This window comes from Colias philodice, chromosome 11 (assembly GCF_061535455.1).
Source record: "Colias philodice isolate Cphi_HAF_F1 chromosome 11, ilColPhil1 Martin Lab GWU primary, whole genome shotgun sequence".
Lineage (NCBI taxonomy): Eukaryota > Metazoa > Arthropoda > Insecta > Lepidoptera > Pieridae > Colias > Colias philodice.
In genome coordinates, this window is record NC_143096.1 from 6,147,429 (window position 1) to 6,168,379 (window position 20,951).

Below are 20,951 nucleotides of genomic sequence, written 5' to 3' on the forward strand. Positions count from 1 at the left end.
TGGGTTTTTTTTTCTATTTAGGAATATCTTCGTAATTTTAGAAATGTGAAGAATATAAGATATTAATAATGCCACATTTATCTTGATAAAATGTTATAAAATACGAATTTAAGTTTGAATTAGAATAAGATAAGATAGAAGGGAAATGTGATCTGTTTCTCATGTTAAATAATAAAATAAATAACTTAGAAACTTAAAATGCAAAACATGTTTTGATGCAAATACTTTATTTAATTATGGCACAGACGTAATGGCGCAAACCCCTCTTTCGTGAAGTGAGCTGTTTCACGCGGAAAATATTCGCAGCCTGCGTTTGAAAAGAAAATACCAGTAAGGGAAATGCGTTTAGATTTTGTAAGTGGTCTCCGGGTTAATGTACTTTGCAAATTATTTACCTACGAAATTCTTGGATAACGCTGTGGGGTAATATTGATTGATGTCAATGTGTAATTTTATTGGAGTATGATATTCATTTTCAAATCCACAGTGTCCCATTTATGCACTTAATACATTTAATCAAATATTTTCATAGTTATATTATCATAAAGAATATAATATAGTCAAAAATTTGTTTCTCTATTATTTGTGTATTATCTGCATGTGTATGTATTATAAAATTATCAGTGTACAACATTTCATTCACATACATATTTAATCGTAACAACGCTGCTTATTTTTTGCACTGTGCAAATGTAATTAATGAAATATACGTTGACACTTGTCTCGTCTAACAATTATGGCACATATAATTGGTAGAGCAAATGAAATGAAAGCATGTTATATGTGAATATAGAGCTGGTAGTTAAGCGCAGGCGTGAGGCTTTATAGGTCCCTCTCACACTCCCCTTGTGCTCGCTGCACAAATGGAGATGCGACGCGACATCTGTGAGAATGTCACCAGCATTACTGCTTCTGTCAGCTCCGTTCAGAGTAACAACGTCACGATCGGCACTATTCCATTGCAATCTGTGTTAAAAGGCATTGGAAACAGATCTACGTGACGGAGTTAATATTTTTCACAGGCATAAAGTGAAAACTCTAAATATGAGAAATATATTGTATTATTCCACATGATCTGTGTATTATTCATTTTCTACACAGATAAAAATTATATCTACATAAAAAGAGACTCCAATAAAAGTTCTGAATGATGATTTCTTTAATTTTACTTAAACATTTAATGTTTCAAACAGACTTATGACTGACGTAGTATAATGACGTTTTCTTATTTATGAAAAAGTAGCTGAGTTGTTTTAACAAAAAATATATAAGTCCCGCCAGCTATTATACGTAGTAACAATAGGGACTTTACTTCCGACCGCGAACAGAAAAGAGGTTACAGCTAAAGTAAATGCTATAGTTTCTATAAAACGTAATAATACTACAATACGGCAATTTTAAAAATATATGTACATATTTGTACCATAATATTTATTATATTTGCACTTATTTAAAAAAAAATGTTTTCAAATGGTTAACGGAATCTTGAAATGTTTAAATATTTTATTGAATCATTACGAAAAAACTTATTTTATTACTTTCTTCAGGATGAGCTTAAAGTAATCCATGTATATATTTTTGTAAGAGAAATAGAAACCTCGACATCGTCCGAGCCAGCTAATAACAGTTGGGAAGTAAACAACGCCTTATATTTCTAAAAGCTTTTACTTAAACAGCGTAGAAAACTTTATTTAACCGTAAGGAATCCATTAGTAGGAAATAGCAAATTATCAGAAATGTTTATCTAACCTCGCATCAACCATCAACAACAAAAAAATACTGTTGTCGTTTTGGATGTTATTTTTCTGAAAAAAACTAATATTTAAATAAGTTAAGTTTTGTAGCGCACCACCTCTTTGTCTAGGCGGCAGAGGTGAGATGGCCTAGATTCATGGATAAGATAAAAGATGTTGATCATAAAGATACTAATCAAATAACTTTAAAAGCATCACCGAGCTCACTATCAAACGTAACATTCATTTTTGGTGTTCCATTTGATGAAGCAAAAAAGACAAGAAGTCATTTATTAGATTAATATATTTAAAAGATTATTTAAAATGCTTATTGGGGATGAGCTAAAATAGTCATAATAAATTTTATCCTACGACCCTACGTATTATTTTATTGAAATATATATTATAAAAAAGGCTATTCCCTATGATATTTTTTAGGTTGGTACATCTTTTAGGTGCAAACGAAAAGTTTTTCATCGGTCAATAAAAGAGAAATAGATTTAAAAGTTAGTTTTGTTTTAAAATCTTTTACTATTATTTTATAATCAATAATTGACGATACCAGAAAATGTTATTCATATATTATAAAAAGCAGTACCATTATATAGACTACGTATTATTAAGACCGAAAGGTATATGAAAGCTTTTTAGAATTTTATGTAACACACAATAAGTCAGAGCGAAAAAATATTCGCGTGTAAGAATAATTAATGAAATCGCTAAAATGTGGAGGTTGACAGACAGAGGTCTCTTCAACCTCGTTTCGTAAAAGGGTCTCCGTACAAAAAACGTGTTACGTATTGGAGAAATATGAATTTATTTTTGGATAATATATTATTATACTCAATAAGTATTCATATTTCAAAGTGTTAAAACGAAGTGACTGGTGCGACAGGCCTTCATTAATTTTTGACACGTGGTAATGAGGATAGGGTAAATGGGATACCGCTCCAGGATCCAACTACCCAAGTAAGCTGTCAATTTGCAACGTAATTTAGTATAACACTCTATTGATAATATATTTATTATTGCTTGCTAACTTCGATTAAAATGTGCTTTTGAACAAATAATTTTGGTAAATATTTCCTTGTTAGTTACTTTAATAAATTCAGTTTATATGTTATTTAAACGTAAGTTCTGCTTAACGAACTGAACCTTGACGATCAAGTTTTGTTTGAATGCACACAAATACCAGTAAAATAAAATTGAAGTGAGGCGAAACAATGTTATAAAGGTGTGTATTTTTAACTATGGAACTACAGAATTTACAGGAAGGGTCGAGTGTCAGAGTGAAAGAACCGAGATCAATAGGAAGTCGACCCTGACACAATTTGCAGTGCCCGTAAGGCAGACGGGGTTGCGGTCGTGGTTGAGAATAAACATTGGCTCTCTAGAATCTATTAAGATTGAATAATGGGGTGTCGAACGAAGTGACTTCTTTTGTGAGATTATTTTAACACGTTTCAGTAGATCTTGTCACGAGCCTTATGCTTTTATATTAAACACAATGACTTTGTAGTTACATTTTTTAATGTAACTATGAGGCGCATAAGCATTTTAAACGTATTTTCCATCATTAATTTTGATTCAACGAGTTAGAGTTCACAAAAAGTAAATGAAACCTCAGAATGCTATTAACAGAATATACAATAATATTCTGTTTTAATATAATTTATTTCCGAATTGCATGGAAAAAAATCTATTAATATTTTGATGACCCTTATTTATATTACAACGCAGTTTTAGATTTAATGAAAGACTTTTAAAAGGTTATTAAATAATTTTAGTAGGCATGTTAATATAATGGAAACGAATGAAAGCATAATTTTATTTTACAATGTCATATATATCTTGTATAATATGCCTATATTATTATATAAATAATCATTTGCATAAAATTCATTTGAAAAACATACTTCTACATACACGAAATGAATTATTATTAATGAATTGTTTGTTATGTGAGATGTTTGTGTTGTTTGTTGACTATGCTAATACTTCTTAATGTATGTTTGATGCAAAAATGTTTATTCAACTGCTTACTTCATTAGGCCAATAACAATCTAATGTCAAGGTTTAATATCAGAGCATTCAATAAAACGAATTTGTTATTGTTAGATATAATATGCTATAGATGATATTCGCATACGTAAATTATACATGTTAATTTGTTGCTCTACTATTTCTAACGTTTTCAAGGCTATACGCGCACAGGAAAGGAGAAAAGAGGACAGTTAACTATGCTTGACAAAACAGATACAAATAGTAACATTTCTAATTAAAAATATAGTTTGTACTAAATTACCTGAATAAAAACAGCGCTCTTCGATTTGATGGCCCCCATCCAGTTACCATATTAACATTTTGGTGACTTATATTTTTATAAATTTGAACTGTTCATTGTACTATGATATTATATTACTAAGTAAACCACAACAACGACATTGAAATTATACTCTAATAAAGAATTCAATTCCATTAACGATTTTTTTACTATTTAGAAATATTTAACAGAGCCTGGCAGTATGAGAAATTATTATCTTTAATAGAATATTACAGTTAACAATTAAGTTTTTATCACAGGTGGATTAAGCAACACAGAAGCAGGAACTCTACCTTAATACTTTATATAAGAAATAGAACACTACGTTAATGTAAAACGATGTATTTATATCCAGTCTAGGCCTCTACAATTGACTCGACGCACAATCGGGAGATATGTTGTACAACAACACTAACATTTAACTGGCTAAACAGTCTATAATTTATGTGTATAACAACCATGATAAAAATTAACATTAATTAACGAATTTACTATCAACATTCGTAACGTATCGCCTCCGTCGGGGTCTTCTTTGTCCGTGCACTTGACAGTAATAGCTTTGTATTTACACAAACAAAACGTCTCAACTTTCGATTCAATGTTCTCCTTCGCGACATTCGACACGTCTAATTAGGGGTTCGTGTGAGAGTTCGGAATCCACGGTTTGTTTGTTTTTCGTGTCACAGGAAATTAGAAATATAACCTCAAATAATATTTTTATGCCACGTTCAGGATACGATTGGTGAGTTTCAGCGCATCGGCGAGCGTTGCTCATTGCGCAGGCCCTGGCGACGAGCGCCGACCTCGCACGACCGTTCCCTGACAATCCGCTCCTACTCTATACTCTGTACTCTATAATACGCTATATTATACGCTATACCCATCCGCTACATTTCTATGCTTGCTCCAAATAGTGCATAATAAAAGGTGCAAGATTCACCCTATGCTTATATCTTGTACTTCAATCATAGCTTGTTAATTAACATAAGTTAGGTAATTTAAAAGCTTTTTCATGTCATTTTAAATCGGTTTGATAACATATCATACCTATACCTACAAACAAAAACTTATTCTTTATGAATTGAAAAAAGAGAACAATTTATAACACAAATACTGGTTTTATATTTTCTTTTGAAGGTATTTAAAGTAATGACACAAATAAAAATTAATTATAAGTTCAATCACCAATTTCATACTCAAGTTTTTCACTTCGAGTATCAATCTCATACAATAAAAATTAATTAACAGACAATTGCCTCTTATTCATCATTCTACTAACAAAATATTATTATTTGAATACACTCATTTGTGACAAGAAATATTATGTATTTTAATAATACATGAGCGAAACATATACGTTATTAAAATATTAATAAATTATTTTATTTAAGTTTTATGTGAAATTTTCTTTGATACCAAGATGTTATATTATTGGGGAATTTCCAGCGTTATAATGTAATGTGAAACTTGAGCAGTACGTTGTAAGGCTTCTAACTAACGTGCTGATTGTTAAAATATTAAACCTTAATATAGATTATAGATCGAAGTAAATACTATTTCTCTAGTAAGTAATATATATACCACGCTGTTTAAACGAGTACCTACTTATTGATCACTAGCAGTAACTCCGTTATTGTTCGTTTTTATTTTTATCAACTCGCTGACAAATTGGCTTTATTATTTTGAAAGGCTGTTTTGAATTTCAGATATTATTTAGATCAGATTGCTACAAGTAATTATGAATAACAAAATACATTCAAATAATAAAATACTTATGCCATTGATTAAAAGCTTTGTTCTCGTTATATTATGTGTTTTTTTTTATATAAAATTTTTATAATTGGTTTTAAAATCTTAAAGTAATATTTGATACAGCTGTTTTGATCCACAAATACGTATTCATATTATATTTTTAATCCACTCTATTTTTATAATATGATTATTATAGGTATTATAAAAATGAAATTATAAATTGTTAGATTCCCCTCGCGCCAGCTCAGTCAGGATCGGATGATCCGGGATAAAAACAAAAGAAAAATATCCCCATAAACGTATCTTTAGAAATATGTCACTCTCTAAGGGTGAAATAATCTTTATAATCTCGTTATTTATCTAGGTTAAGTTTTATAGTTTATCCTTTATAGATGTATAATTAATATCAAAATAATCAGGAATGACTATTAACAATTCCAATGATGCGTTAACGATCGCTTCATTTGGATACACACAGTATAGCTAACAATGATGATGTTAGCCGCTTCAGAGCACATCAAAGGGTTAAATAGCCTACAGCCTACTGCTTATCAGACAGTGCTATATACATATATAGTACCAACACATATACATATTACATAAAGTGACTATGTGTGTAAGTTATTTTTGTCAACAGCCGCTAACGTCTCATTTTATCTTTTTATCAATATTTCAAGAAGAAGGTAGTTTTTAAATTTTGCCTAACAACTTTTTAAAGTGTTCAGAGTGTTCTTGGTTTATCTAAGTAAAGTAAAGAATTTTTAAGTAACGCAAACTCTAACAAATCCATTACTTTACATAAAAATTGAAATTTATTTTGAATGATTGTTTTCTTATTTGTTCTGTTTCAGTTGTAGTGACCTAGATTGATAACATATAAAATTCGATTTCAGAATTTGTACTTTGTCGCCTGCATTTTCTTACCAACACGATAAACATATGGTATTTTAACATCTCAATACATTCCCGATTTCAAGCTAAGAGTTGGCGATGCCTCTAAACATCAGATAAGTCCGTACACTGCAATAGCTAAAGAAAATTCATTATCTATCATTCACTTACCTCACTAGACGTCAAATAGCATATTCTGGAATCCGTGCTATCGATGGAAGCTTGCTGCACGATGCCGTAGCGCGTGGACTCCCGGTCGCTCGTGTACTCAGAGCGGATGCTGTCTTGCCGATCGAATACACCGCTGCAACAAGGACTTGGATTTACCATCGATAGTCCTGATCTAATTGTTGAGGGAAAATCGTGTGGGAAATAACCAGTAGAATGGGAAAAACATCTAGTAGAAGTATGATGAATGTGATATCAATTTATTAATTATTATGAACCTATCTATCAAAGTAGACTGTGGCTAAAACCACTAGGAGCCTATGACCAAACAGAGGATACATAATATGATGATGATAAAAATGTGGATTTACCACAAAGAAAATAATTGTAATAGTAATTTTTATTATTTTATCTTGCTTCGTCACTATTCCCTTACCTATTTGTTGTCTATATGAACAGACATCTTCTTATGCTCAAATTCAAAGTAGGTATATTTGATACTTTTATATAAACTAGATGCATTTAATTTAAAAATATATAAAATCCTTCAACTTTTGAATTGCAAAACGTTATAGACGTTCGATGTGCAATGTCAATATGTACCTTTTGGAGTATGTACGCTAAACGATGTATACGAAACATTTCTATATCGTGGAGTGGTATGAGGAAAAGGATCTATAATATTAACTCGTCACTTTTTATTTTTGTCATTTGTCTCACCGAATCATTTCAATGAACAGGCATTGAAAGCAACGTCAAAGTTAATTTGCGGAGTCTGTATTGAGCCAGTGATGAAAATGGATTTTGCCAGAGTTCGAAATTTCAGCTTCAGTAATCTCAACTGTTACGCAAAGGCAAAATCGCCACAAGCATTCGCTTGTAATGAGCTAGTGCGGAGGATTTACGACTGATGTACAATGCTGGTTACGAGGAAAGAGCGCTCAGAACACGCCTTATTCATTACCTCAAAGTGGTGGTCGCCATAAAGCAGAATGTACACATAAAACACAAGGTTAGATAGATATCAAACTTGTACGACATACTGATACATTTCATAAATAGCTACATGTTATACTCATCATTAATAGTTTCCGATGTGTTTTTATCTTTATAGATATACGAAAGCAGAATAACTATTTGGTATATTGGAGAAATAAACGGAAAAAAACATAATTGTACGAATTATGTGGGTCTTATTGCTTACGTACGTATACAGAATTCAAGGAAGATATTTTATTACGTAATAATCGAGTCATGCGGATCGGCTAGCACCAGGGAATTGTCATTAATTTCTCATTAAAGATCGAAGCCGAGGGGGACTATTTGTCAACTCATAATAAGTTACCACATAGAAGTTTATCGATTAGTGAGTTTACCCCTGTTTGAATTTCTTGAATTTAAGATACCTACGTTACATTTTTGTAAAATATTATTATAGTATAAATGTTATTATGTTAGTTATGAGTGACAGAATTTAATATTGGTGTAACTGATGATAATGTATCTATCTACATCGTACATAAGAGTTTACAATAAGTATGAGGAAATTATTATTTTTATAAAACTTTTATATATGGTAGTTTTATAAAAATGACAAGCTATTCGATTGTAATTTGCATCATCATTTATCAGAGAGTACAGTAGAAATTACTGCGTTAACTCAATGGAGTGTATTATAAATGGCTCAAGTACCTATTACAGTGATTTGCTGCAAATAACCGGTGATTATTTCCACCAAAGCTCCTCATTCCGGCACTTACGTGATTTTATATCCTTCATTGAACAACTTTTTACAGCACTGCGCAAAAAGAAGAAAATTTTTCCATGCATAATTTTTTTTCCGGATAAGCTTTTCGATAAAATCTTATGATAACATAATTAAGAAAATATAACACAATATTTAATAATCCAGAAGTTAGTATAAATTATAATTTGACGGTGAAAAGACTTTGAATAGAAAGTAGCAAAAGTATCGGCATAATGCTAATTAAGAAAATAGTTTTGCGGTTCTGATAAAGTTTAGACGTTTCCCAGAAGCGCATCAATACAATGAAATTCAAGTTTACAAGTACCTTCATGATAATATTGGAATAGAAATATAATTTTCATACGTTCATACTCATTTTGAAAACTCTTTTACTTTTTATAATTGTAGCATGAATGTTTAATGAGTAATTCAACGCGGACGTCACAGGTCATAACAAAATTGATTTTCAGGAAAATCTGCAGCTGTAGTTTTTTAGTCAAATTCTATTTTATGTCTGTAGGAAATGAATTTTTCCGCAATAAAATGTGTCTAAAAACGAAAATGGTGCCTTTATACGTAATACAGGCATGAATTAACTCAAAGACCTATTTAGAACGTATTGCGAGAAAAAAATGCGATTTATAAGAGGGAATGTGAAAGCGAGATTAGGCGTAGGAGGACCTATTATTCCGCTTCACGTGCTCTTCAAGTTATGGAATTGCAACAATCCCGTTTCTACGTCTGATTTCTTTTTTAGCTTGTTACTGAGATTAGACCTCGGGCATGATCTTCAACTAAATGGGCTAAACTCTCGATCGCTGAGGCGTCTATAATGATGGTTGTCAGTTGAAATCCTTGCTGGCCGCATTCACTGCCGTAAATATGTCAAAAGGATAAAATCACATAACAGTAAAGTGATAAAATATATCGTACAAATAGAAGGGTCAACCAATTTTCATGCCAATTTATTACAAAAATAGGCTGTAATGATAGTGGACTATCCAATATCCTCTAGATAGCAAGCTATAAACTGAAAATGGTAGAACACACTCGTCGATTTATAAAACACTTACACGAGAACTGAAATGAAATTTTATTACATATTGGACGCTTACCGTTGTTCGAAGCTATCAGCGCGATTGCTTCTATATCCGGAGTCGTTTAGGCTTCCCTCGTGGCGCAGGCTGGGCAGCGAGTCCCAGGGCGAGCGGCGCGGGCCGGGCGGCTGGGCGCCGCGCCACCCGTCCGAGTGCCGGTACCACGCCGAGCGGGCCGACTCGCCGATGCACGACGCGCAACGGGACGCGCTCACGAAACTACACACATTATTTTTAACTTACGGCAAAACATTCACATTTAATGTCAAAAATAGTAACAATAAATCTCTCTTTAATGTATGCACTCTTAAAATGTTCCTATATCGTATAAAGCTTTTAGTAACCTTTGTACGATGTAGCCATAAAAGATCAGCTCGTTGGTCAGTAAAAAACGCCAGTTTTTCAGAAAAATGCAAAAAGAATTGTGAATTTATATCATAAAAGATATTATCCCATACGTAAAAAGTACCTACTCCACTGTATTTTGCAATTGCACACTCGAGGCTCGTGTACCCTCTGAACTACCTACGTATATTGTACTGCTCTCTTCACAAATATGGCCTTCAATGTAACTTTACGTGGAAACGTTTTGTTGCCGTGCAATTTGTATGTATAGGAATGCACTATTTCAAAGCAATTATTCCATGTTCGCAGGTCGCAGCTGTATTTCAAGATGAGCATTTCTCATTACATTGTTGAGGGGTTGCGAGTTTATTGGATACCTTCGGCTTCGTAATAATTTATACATGATTTAGTTAGGTTATTGAAGCAATTTCTGCAAGATTAACATATGAGACTGTGGTAAGTGTTGCGTGTCATAACATTATTGCTACTATGTGTAGTTTGAAAATTAACCATTATAAATTGATGCTTAGAGCATCACAATATTATATCTTGAAACGCTGTTAGTAGCTTACGTCACAATATTTTTATGCTGGTTGACCTGAATAAGTATCTTTGTTTTCCTACTTTTAAAACTTTATCCAAAACTTTTCCTCATGCTCATAAATTATTAAAATATGAAACTTGGCATAATTTAAATCCACGTCAAAACATTTAGGTATTTAAATAAATGTGAGCTGGTCGTATTTGCGAAATTCCCAAGACATACGGCACCATTCCGCCCGCTAGGTAGACGAGTTTTCGAGTCTATAACGACTTTAATACCTTCTCTATTATGAGCAGGTATTGCCTCGTGAGACGCTATATCAAGACGAATGCTACGTGTGAGCGACATATTATTACAACTTAACCAGATAGTGCCGCTGTTAAACGATATACCATTAGTTTTATGACACTGCTACAGGTACCTACCTGTACCTACCTAGTAAGATATCTTTTATCATTGATTGATTTTAGAAAATAATATTATACGAGCGAGTAAAGTAAGCTTTGTTAAAAATTAAGAATAATTGAATATTACAAATAATGTACATAATATATAGAAAGATAAGAGTGAGGCATATTGATGCTAAATATCGCATGATAGGATGCAAGAATTATTTTATTTCCTTATGAAACTTATGATAAGCTTTACCATTGTTACGAAATCGATCGTAGAGCATTTGTTTGTGATATTTAAAAGTATAAATTAAAGATTTTTTTATACTACACTAGCGGTCCGCCCCGGCTTTGCCCGTGGTACATATTTACGTTTTCTCTACATAAAAACCATCCTCGTACTTCAAGGAATATAATAAAAAAAGAATTATCGAAATCGGTTCAGCCGTTCTCGAGTTATGCGCTTACCAACACATTTCGCGATTCATTTTTATATATAAGATTGAAAAAGTATGGTATATGTATATTGATATAAGGTACATATTTTAATTATTGCGGATTAGATTTTTACGAACGATAAAATGAAAACAAGTGCCGACACAAAATTGAAAAAAGTAGCACACAACCGGCCTGTAGTAACTCAGTCACAGAATCCTAAATTGTTTACTGATCCTTTTCTAATACAACGGGATTAAACGGCTTTTCAAAATGGGTTTAACTGCATGTCTAATTAAAACAGAAGCTATTGAATGAATAGTAAAGAGATAAATTAATTGAAATAATGTTTATTGTTATTTTCGTGCTTATATCATGCACAACAATTACCAAAAAGTTAAATTAAATTCATAAATAATGATGATAGTATCCCGTATTCCGGTAATTAACGAGTTTTTAATTTATTTTCACATAAAGGACATTGACAGTTTTTGTATGGGAGGTGGACCAAGTGCTGCCCAGAATGAAGACATGGTACATTTTGTTCCTCAGGCCAATACTAACATGTAAACCAAAGCGCATCAAAATCTATCCCAGGAGTCAAGAGAAAAAAAATGTTTTGTTTTGAATTATTTATTAAAAAAAAAAATGATTTTAAGAAAAACATGTAATAAATACACATTTTTTATGTGTAACAGGTACAGAATACGATACAAAATATAAAATACTGCATATTGGTACAGAATACAATAATTATACTAATCATCATCGTCGTCGTCATCGATAATAATTCTATCTAAGAATAAAGCAGGGCCTTACCTTACTTACTTACCTTATCACGTCCTAGTGCCTAGCCCACCCTAAAAACCATACTAAGCACATGGTGTGCGCACAACAGCCGATAGTCCTCCGACCCGTAAAACATGTGCAACAATAGTTCCTTATGGCTGCCAGTCCGGTATTGCTGGAATCGACTAATATATAGGAATGGTAGACTTTAGACGATGTATGTCTACTTCTTAAGTTAAATCTGAAGAGGTGGACATTTTCAGACGGCATATTAAATGTTGATAGATCGCTTAAATCTCCGTTATATTGTTGGATAACAAATGTTTCTACATTTCGTATATGCTGGCTATAGTAACTCGGAGCGAGTTTTATTTGGTATGTACCAACTGCGAATAAAGTCAATTCCTCAGCGGTGAGAACTGGAAATACATTGTTCTGAACAACATTAATGTTATCAAAAGCGACTCTGTTTCGGTTTAGCCTTTTGGAATAGACGTAATCAGCCAAATCATTATTAGAGTCCATCCCCTCTCTAACTATATTGATGAAATCACGGCAATGAGGATTATCTAATAAATCCACATGAAATGCATTAGTGAGCTCAGCGGCGATTTTAAGATCGGAAAAAAAGTGAGGCAAGGATATGTTGCAGTATTCCTGGCGAAATAACTTGAAATCCCGTTTCAATCTGCCGTTTACCACCTCCACGGGCCATCGACATATGGTACACATTCGTGATTTTTTTATATGTTTTCCAGGGGGGGATATTTTTTTTAATATTTTTTCTTTATGTATATTAATGCTAGGATCCCATTGCAATTACATTCATTCCTGGGCAGCACTTGGTCCGAACACTGGCAATGTCCTTTTCTATCCGGAAAATGTTTTGACGTTAATGATGAAGAGAGATTACTTCAGAGCTTTATGAGTATTTAATTGAATCGTTTAAATATACATTTTGATGAATAATGAAAATATGACAACAAGCTATAAGTACAATTTCAATTGAATTAACATCAATTCTAACGTATTTCTGAAAATTATTTAGGTATTTATTTTTCTTTGAAAAAGTAGCCGTGTGGATTTTACCAATACTTGAATTTTTGTACATTTAAGTACTAAAGGAAAGCTTGTAAATAATTCACGATCAAGGTAACATAATATGTATAGTAATAGATAATTCAATTACTTTTTAAACACTGACATTTACAATTTACGAATACAAAATTTGCTTCTCAAAAAACTGATGCTAAATCATAAATGTACCAATACTCTATTGAAATAATTTAGATAGAGATGCATTGTATTAACAGAATAACAATTATATTATATCTTGAAGTAACTATGCCACATTTTTGCCGTAGACAACGGCCACGGACAAAAGCAAATAACTCTATAGCGTACCTATTTATAATTCTGGTGCATAAGCAATCATCTACATTACTGCAAAGTATAATCAAAATCCGTTCGTTTAGTGGTTTTCGCGTAAAATACTAAAAAAAGTTTCTGTTAGTATAGCTATCTTCTATTATTAGGAATCAGGGTAAAGTTAGTATAAACCATAATCATAATTTTATCACCCTATTTGACCTTTTGACCTTTACTCCTAAGGTTTATGAAGTATGATCATTTTGTCACATAACTACGACCATTTCCTTTTTACTGCCGAAAAACTGATATTATCCGAGCGTATAAAAATAGGCAATTCGGAAAAGCAACTATAACTCTTACAGACCATGAGATATAATCGAAATTACTTTTATAATTGAATCGCGTTATCAAATAATTGAAGACGGATAAATCTTCGAGATATTATTTATTAAATATTATTTTATATATCGTCTCTTTACTGACCCTTTTCATTAACTATCTTTCAGAGTAATGTACAAGGGTAAAATATGAAAGAAAATCCGAAGTGGAATTCTCTGGAGGACAATCTTGAGATAAATGACGCGGGTAACGACATAAAAAGTTCAAGTATTTAAGTCAAAAGGATGTCATTTAAAAGCCTTTTATTGAGTTATCATTATTTAATCCTTATTTCAGAAGTAAGGATTATTTTGGATTGAAGAAGTAAATATATATTTAAATCAGTTGTTTTTGGTTAATTAAGTCATATCTAAATAACATGAAATACTACAATGACAATACAATATATAAAACATAATGATAGAAAGAGTTCTAAGAAAATCAATCAAAAACAAATATCTGATAGTAGAGATTTTAATAAAAATAAAAGTCAGACTTAGAATTACACAACAATACAAGTTTAGGTGTAATGCCACGTGGATTGGCACATTACGGGAAGATACCTTTTAAAATATTAATGGAAGGTTATAACTTAATTAAACAAACGTACAAATAAAGAATAATCATGATGGGAGTTGACACTTCACTATATTACCATTGATTCAGAAAATAATTACTTGGATAGTTATAAGTTATAAATAACTTTTATTACAACTTTACAAGTAAGTGAGACGTATCTGTGGAAAGTTTTTTTCTATGAAGGAACTTACCTTGATTGATGATCGCTCAAGTATCCTTGGTCGCGATCCCTCACTCGATCCCTGTAGAAATATACTTGTATAAAATGCGGAACAAAAAACTATTTATAATGTATCATGAAAAGGAACTCTCAGTTTATTTTGTGGCAGCTGAATATAATATAAAAAAGAATATTAACTGAGTTGAAAACTCTTACGTTTTATATAAGCGTTGCATAATATAAGAGGACGATGAATTATGAGAATCAATTATTATAATATTGACCAACCTTGTGTTATGATCGCTCAAATATCCCCTTTCACGCTCGCGTTCCCTTTCCCGCCCCCGCATTAATTCATTGCGATCGCTAAAACAATGTAAAAGATAAAGAATTTCAATCAGAAGGCAATTTCTTCTTAAAATATACAACCGCAACATCCAATACAAACATTGGTAAAGCGAAAAAGTAAAACATCCGAAGATCTATTGATTGTACGATATAACAAAGCTCGAGATAAAAGTTGTTGGAAATGTATTTGAATAATTCATAAAATTCTGATAACTTTTTCAGAGTTGTAATCCACTCAATGTTTTTATACTGCATATAAATTCCTCATTAATTCTATTTCAACTAGGTCACCATAATTGCATTCACATTACTTGAGGTGTTAAAATATTTATCTAGATTTTCTACGTCTAGTCTGTAGAAAAATATAGGCTGAATACACGTGCATTCACGTATATCTATCCGAATACGTATGTATGCGAAATGAAAGTTTCGAACGTTATCATACGAATACGAATTATTTTACTCCGTGTGAAATTATTATAAACTTAAAAAAACATTGAAGGTTGGTTTAGAGAAACATGGTGTTAGATATAAAAAAAATTCTAACAAATGTATGTAGAATAAAAGTTGTTTTCCACCTGAATAGATCAGTAATTATCTGCTGGCTTTGAACATTTTTGATCGAAGAACTTCAATTAAGTTTCCTTCCTAATTAATTAAATTGTAAGTGTAAATAAAAAAGAAATCCTTGAGGTTTTTATAAACTTTCAACAAGTCTGCTCCTCTTAAATGTGCTTAAAGAGATGTTATTTAGATTTTCAACTTCTGAATAGCGTTTTTTTACCCGAGTTTATAAATTTTATTTACATTTTAAATTGAAAAGGTTTTTTTTTATAATTAACCAAAATTAATAAGTAATTGGTCACTTTAGGCATAGCGCATACGTTAAATAGACAGACATCTTCTACATGTAATATAATGTTTAGTTGATTTGTTCCTACTTTTTTTTTATTTCACACAACATACATACGCATAAAATGGATAAAAACGATAAAACCAATCTTCTTTCGTCAACGTTAAAGAGTAGGTTGAACTAACAATGTCTATTAACAAGAAAGTTAAGTGCTTTACTTTATAGAACCTTAAAAAAACTACAATTAAACAGCCGCTGGACGATTATTGGGTTGATATACTATTTTATAATGTGTTTGAATTAAGAAATTATTACATTTAGAAATTTATTTAAGCCTACAAATTTATATTGTAGTGATAGGATAGGATATCGAGGTTTGCGCACATTAGGTACTGCACACTGCAGTACAAATTGAGCATTTGATCGATAGCTGTTGTTCAACTTTTTAATCAAAAGCAAATCGATGGAGCTTTACGGTTTTTTTTTGTCGAACAGCTGCAATGTTAATAGTTTGTATACGTTCTTTAAACGCTACATAATAATATAAACGGATGAAACACATCTAAATTGTTTTCAAACTATATATTGTTTGTTTGTGCTAGCCACAGTACGTAGATTCTATAACACTTCACTACTAATTTAACAACGCAGTCTTTCGAGAGAAGAACACACCCACACGCTTCGCGTTGGGTGGCGTGCGAAACATTAACTTATCTGGATAAGGAAATCGTTATTTTCTGTTATTTAAAAGTGGAGACAGTAATGTTCTGTAATGTTGTTATCAATACAGAAAATGTAAATGTAGCTATGTAGCTTTGAAAAATTTCGTGTGACGTGTTGTTCTTTTCTCAAATCTTTAAGTGTTTTTAATTTACTTTGATTATTAGCAATATTCATGACATAATGGTATTCTTAGGTTGTATAAATATATATTTACATTAATTATTATAGGATTAAAATACTTATCAATACAAACTCGAGGACACTTGCGATTATACAACCCTAATTTTTAGGTACTTACTTTAAATATACATATTTTACATGTTCCGTGCGAAAACACTGGACATCTTTGACTACACGATATTTTATTAACAGAGTTGTAAAGGAAAACACAGGGGTGTTTTCCTTTTTGGCGATGGAAGTATTATAGAGTGTGGAAATTTTCGATGGGCCCTGGAGGGAAAGTACCAGAAATACTGGAGATAGCAAATTTTACTGAAAGGAAACATTCGAACACGAACATTTTCGTAAAATCACTTGCTTCTACCGGGAATCGAACGAAATAAAAATGTTTAAAAATTAAATTTTATATTTTATTCTTCAAATCTACATCTTATCATTTTATCTTCTTATAGGTCTATTTTCTACAACATATTATCTGTAAAATTTAAATCTTTATTATTGAGTACACATAGGCCTTGATCAAGGTCTACTAAAAGTTGTCCGTCTGTCGAGGATGAAGTGAACAACAATCATTATATATTTTCTTATTTTAAGTAACTTTTAAGTAATTAGTACCCGAAGATGTTTTATTAAAGACATGAATACGTAATAAAATAGATTCATTGGTCATTAATTAATAATATTAATTTAATGCACATATTTTCTTTGAATGCAGTTCTATTTCTTTTTAAAAATATAGGAATGTTTCCTTTGAGCAAAATTTGCTATCTCTGGTATAACAAGTACTTTCAGTTCGGGGCCCATCAAAAATTTCCACACTGTATATAGGTAGATATTTGTTAAATAAACTTAAATACAGTTACACTTCAATTTTGAACTGTGTCGTAAAACACCTGCAAAAGAGCAGGCGACTTTCAGGATGTTCGTCGCCGCCCATAATATAATCTTTCGCTATGCTACGAAACATAATATTGCTGGCCTTAATATATTTGAGGGCTTTCTTCTAAGAGGTGGCAAGTGACCATGCCATAAAATTGCTTTATGATTATAAATTTAATGCTTTTTTAAACCAAACAATAAATTTATTAAATTAAAGATAGGTAATATATACAACACTAACTTTATTATTATTGACATACATTCATATGAAAAAAAAGCCGGAATCTTCGTATTGTGTAGATTTAAAAATAAAGGCCGCAAAGTTCTTGTTCAGATGTGATTTTAATTTATAAAATATAGAATACTTCAGAACACGTGTTATTAAGTGTGTTATATATTATAATCTTAAAAAAAGAACTCTTCGGTTAGAACATATGAAAGGGTGACCTTTATAGCTCAGCAAGCTTGCTTGCATAGTTAAATGCGTCCACGTTCCCCATTGTCAAAAAAATACAGACTTAAATAATTTTTAATTATACTTCTTATAGTCCGAAAGAATGCCCACTGCTTCGTTGGTGAAGAGTATATGGAATAAATATAAAACCAGTTGTTGCAGAAGTTCGTCATCGAAATTCTTTGATTGTCTTACAATCTACTCAAATTAGGATTTGGAAAGGCACACTAGAACCTCAAAACAGATTGGAGAGGTGGTTTTATAAAATTAGTAAGTTCTGATCTTTCATTATTATATTGTTTCATCTTATATCCTAATATTTAAAAATTTTTCTTTCTTTACTAGTACAGATTAGCTAAATGTGATTATCTACGTACAAGATAAAACTATTTTAGTAGACTTAGTATATTGTAACAGAAATATAAAAATTAAATTGAAGTGCTACATACACGCAATATAATACGATATTATAGCAAACCTACAAAAATAAAACCATTCCCACAACTTTTATCTCAATATTCAGAGTTTCAAACAATAAGAAACAATTCAAAAACATTTCACACAATTTAAAAAAGGTTAGAAATAAACTTTTTTTATTCTCTTTATTAAAATATAATTAATAAAATGTTTACCTATAATATCCATCTCTATCAGATCGTGCGCTGTGTTGTCTCTCCACCCCCATGCGATGTGGTAGAGGCAATGTTGAAGATCGACTGCCTCCTCCTGAACATTGGGATCCAGGACCTAATGAAATTTATCAATAAAATATAGTGATTTAGTACTTTTTATCGTTTCGAGTATGTTAGTTGAATCATAGTGTGATTTAAAAACATTCTACATGGGAGGAAAATTATATAAAGTTATAGAACTTGATTTGTTTTTGTTAGGTGACAATAATTTCTCTCTATATTTTTCAAAAGTCGTCTATAATGTTGTGCGTGCAAACAGTAATATGTTTGCATTTATAGTCCTTTTCACCTAGGATGATTCCTGTGACACTTCATCGTGTTCCGAATCACGTATTTTATGTTTAAAAAGTCAAAATAATTTTAGTGCATAATATTTTTATTTTATGGCGGCATTATTACCAAAAATATAAAAATGAAACATCGTAAGCTTATAAATAAAAAACAGTATTGTTTAGTTTAATATAATGAAAAATAAAATAAAATAACACAAAAATATAATACCTACGCAATTCGTGTACATGAAATGGATCGTTGAAAAATCATAGAGTTGGAAAATCATATAATCGGCGCCCATCTTGTGATCGTTTGTCAATCGAGTCAATCGTCTGTACGAGTGCGTCAGCCTTGTATATAAGTTGCATTTTTATATTGATATTTTACGTGGTATTCTGTTATTGTTACTAATTGTTATTGTTGACTTTTTGTTGCTGTTGTTTGCTAAGTTTCCTTAGTTAATTGTTGGCGAAATGCCGAAAAAACTAATTTTGGTAATTTATTCAAATCGATTTCATTTCCATATAGAATATTATCGATTATCGGAAACAATTGATACGATTTCAGTAACCGACATCTCTACACGTGTCAAAAATCGATGTGTCACAGAAATCATCTTAGGTGGAAAGGACTATAATATACGTGGACAAGTGAAAAGTTTTGTAAATAATTCCGGTATTTATCAGGCCAATATAAGTTATTAAAACCTTTCCCAAAATGCCGGTGTCCATAAAGTTTATTTTTTATTTTTAAGGGTTTTGATGACGACATCAATGCCATTTATAGCAGAGGTGTTGTTGATGATATATTGTACTATAGGTACGACAATTAACTACACCATTAAATAATAATTAATACTAATAATAGGCAGAGGCGGCTCGTGACAAAATTTTATGGGTGTTCACTTGAAATAAAACACTGAAAATACACGGTGTAAAGTGATAAGTACAATTTATCAAAAAAATTACTTATAAAGAAAATGCATACGTGATACGTCTTTCTTTTTGGTGTGCAAAAATATCTATAACTTAAAGCGACAAGACCGATAGACGCCAATTGCAGTTCATTCAACAAATGGTACCGAGATTGTGAATGTTTTTTCATCTTGATTGAAAGATGAGCTAAGTCGTCAACGCCCGTTTCAGTCCAAGCACTCTCACCTCCGCCGGCCGCGCCCGCTTCAAATAAAAGACACGGAAAACAAAATAGTTTGTTGCTTTCATCACAACCACACAACCACGGTGTTTTCACATATTGTTCAGATTTAAACACACGCGTATATGTTTTTGTTTTTGTCGTACATTTTTGCGTAAGATCAAGTTCAGGCCGTGGCGCGGGCGGTCCCTTAGCTTTACATTCAAGCCGAATTTGTAACGTTTTATCACACTTTTTAATGAACGCCACATTATAATTATTGTTCATTTTAACACTCACAAGTAATACTGATAACTACAGGCTATTTCAACACGTATTTTATAATTTTAATTAGAAAATTGCATGAATCGCGCGCGTGCATTGAAGTTGACTCGAGTGTTTGTTTATATTATAGAAGTGGTAACTGGCAACCTCGCGCGCAATCGCTGTCCTGCCTGGCGGTAAAAACGAACCGGCAACGTTTGCGGGTGCGGCGCTCCGAATTTTGCTACTTTTCCATAGAAAATCTTTTGTTTCACGCGCAGGGCTCTGGCAAAACCCTCTCTTTCACTCCTATTGGATTTCGTATTAGGAAATGTACTAAATCTTTTTTCATTGGAGCGCAATCGTGAGCGCTCCGCTTCGCGCGTTACATAATACAGTAGGTATTATACAGGTGTATGGGATGATGGAATGATGGATATATTCATT

General features: G+C 31.8%; 2 protein-coding genes across 5 annotated transcripts in view; both read right to left on the reverse strand.

Moving 5' to 3' along the window:
- sif (guanine nucleotide exchange factor still life) overlaps positions 1–20,951 on the reverse strand; it is an 80,567-nt gene that overhangs the window by 43,785 nt on the left and 15,831 nt on the right. For all 4 annotated transcript variants that reach the window (XM_089700839.1, XM_089700838.1, XM_089700837.1 and 1 more), the window contains exons 16-20: positions 18,774–18,888; positions 14,993–15,070; positions 14,736–14,786; positions 9,730–9,930; positions 6,871–7,003 (exon numbers count right to left, since the gene is read on the reverse strand). In XM_089700839.1, coding sequence (XP_089556965.1) covers positions 6,871–7,003; positions 9,730–9,930; positions 14,736–14,786; positions 14,993–15,070; positions 18,774–18,888 — 578 coding nt within the window. The remainder of the gene's footprint in view (positions 1–6,870; positions 7,004–9,729; positions 9,931–14,735; positions 14,787–14,992; positions 15,071–18,773; positions 18,889–20,951) is intronic.
- The window catches only part of lin-28 (protein lin-28 homolog), a 73,843-nt gene that overhangs the window by 15,093 nt on the left and 37,799 nt on the right, over positions 1–20,951 (reverse strand). The gene's annotated exons all lie outside the window — the stretch shown is intronic.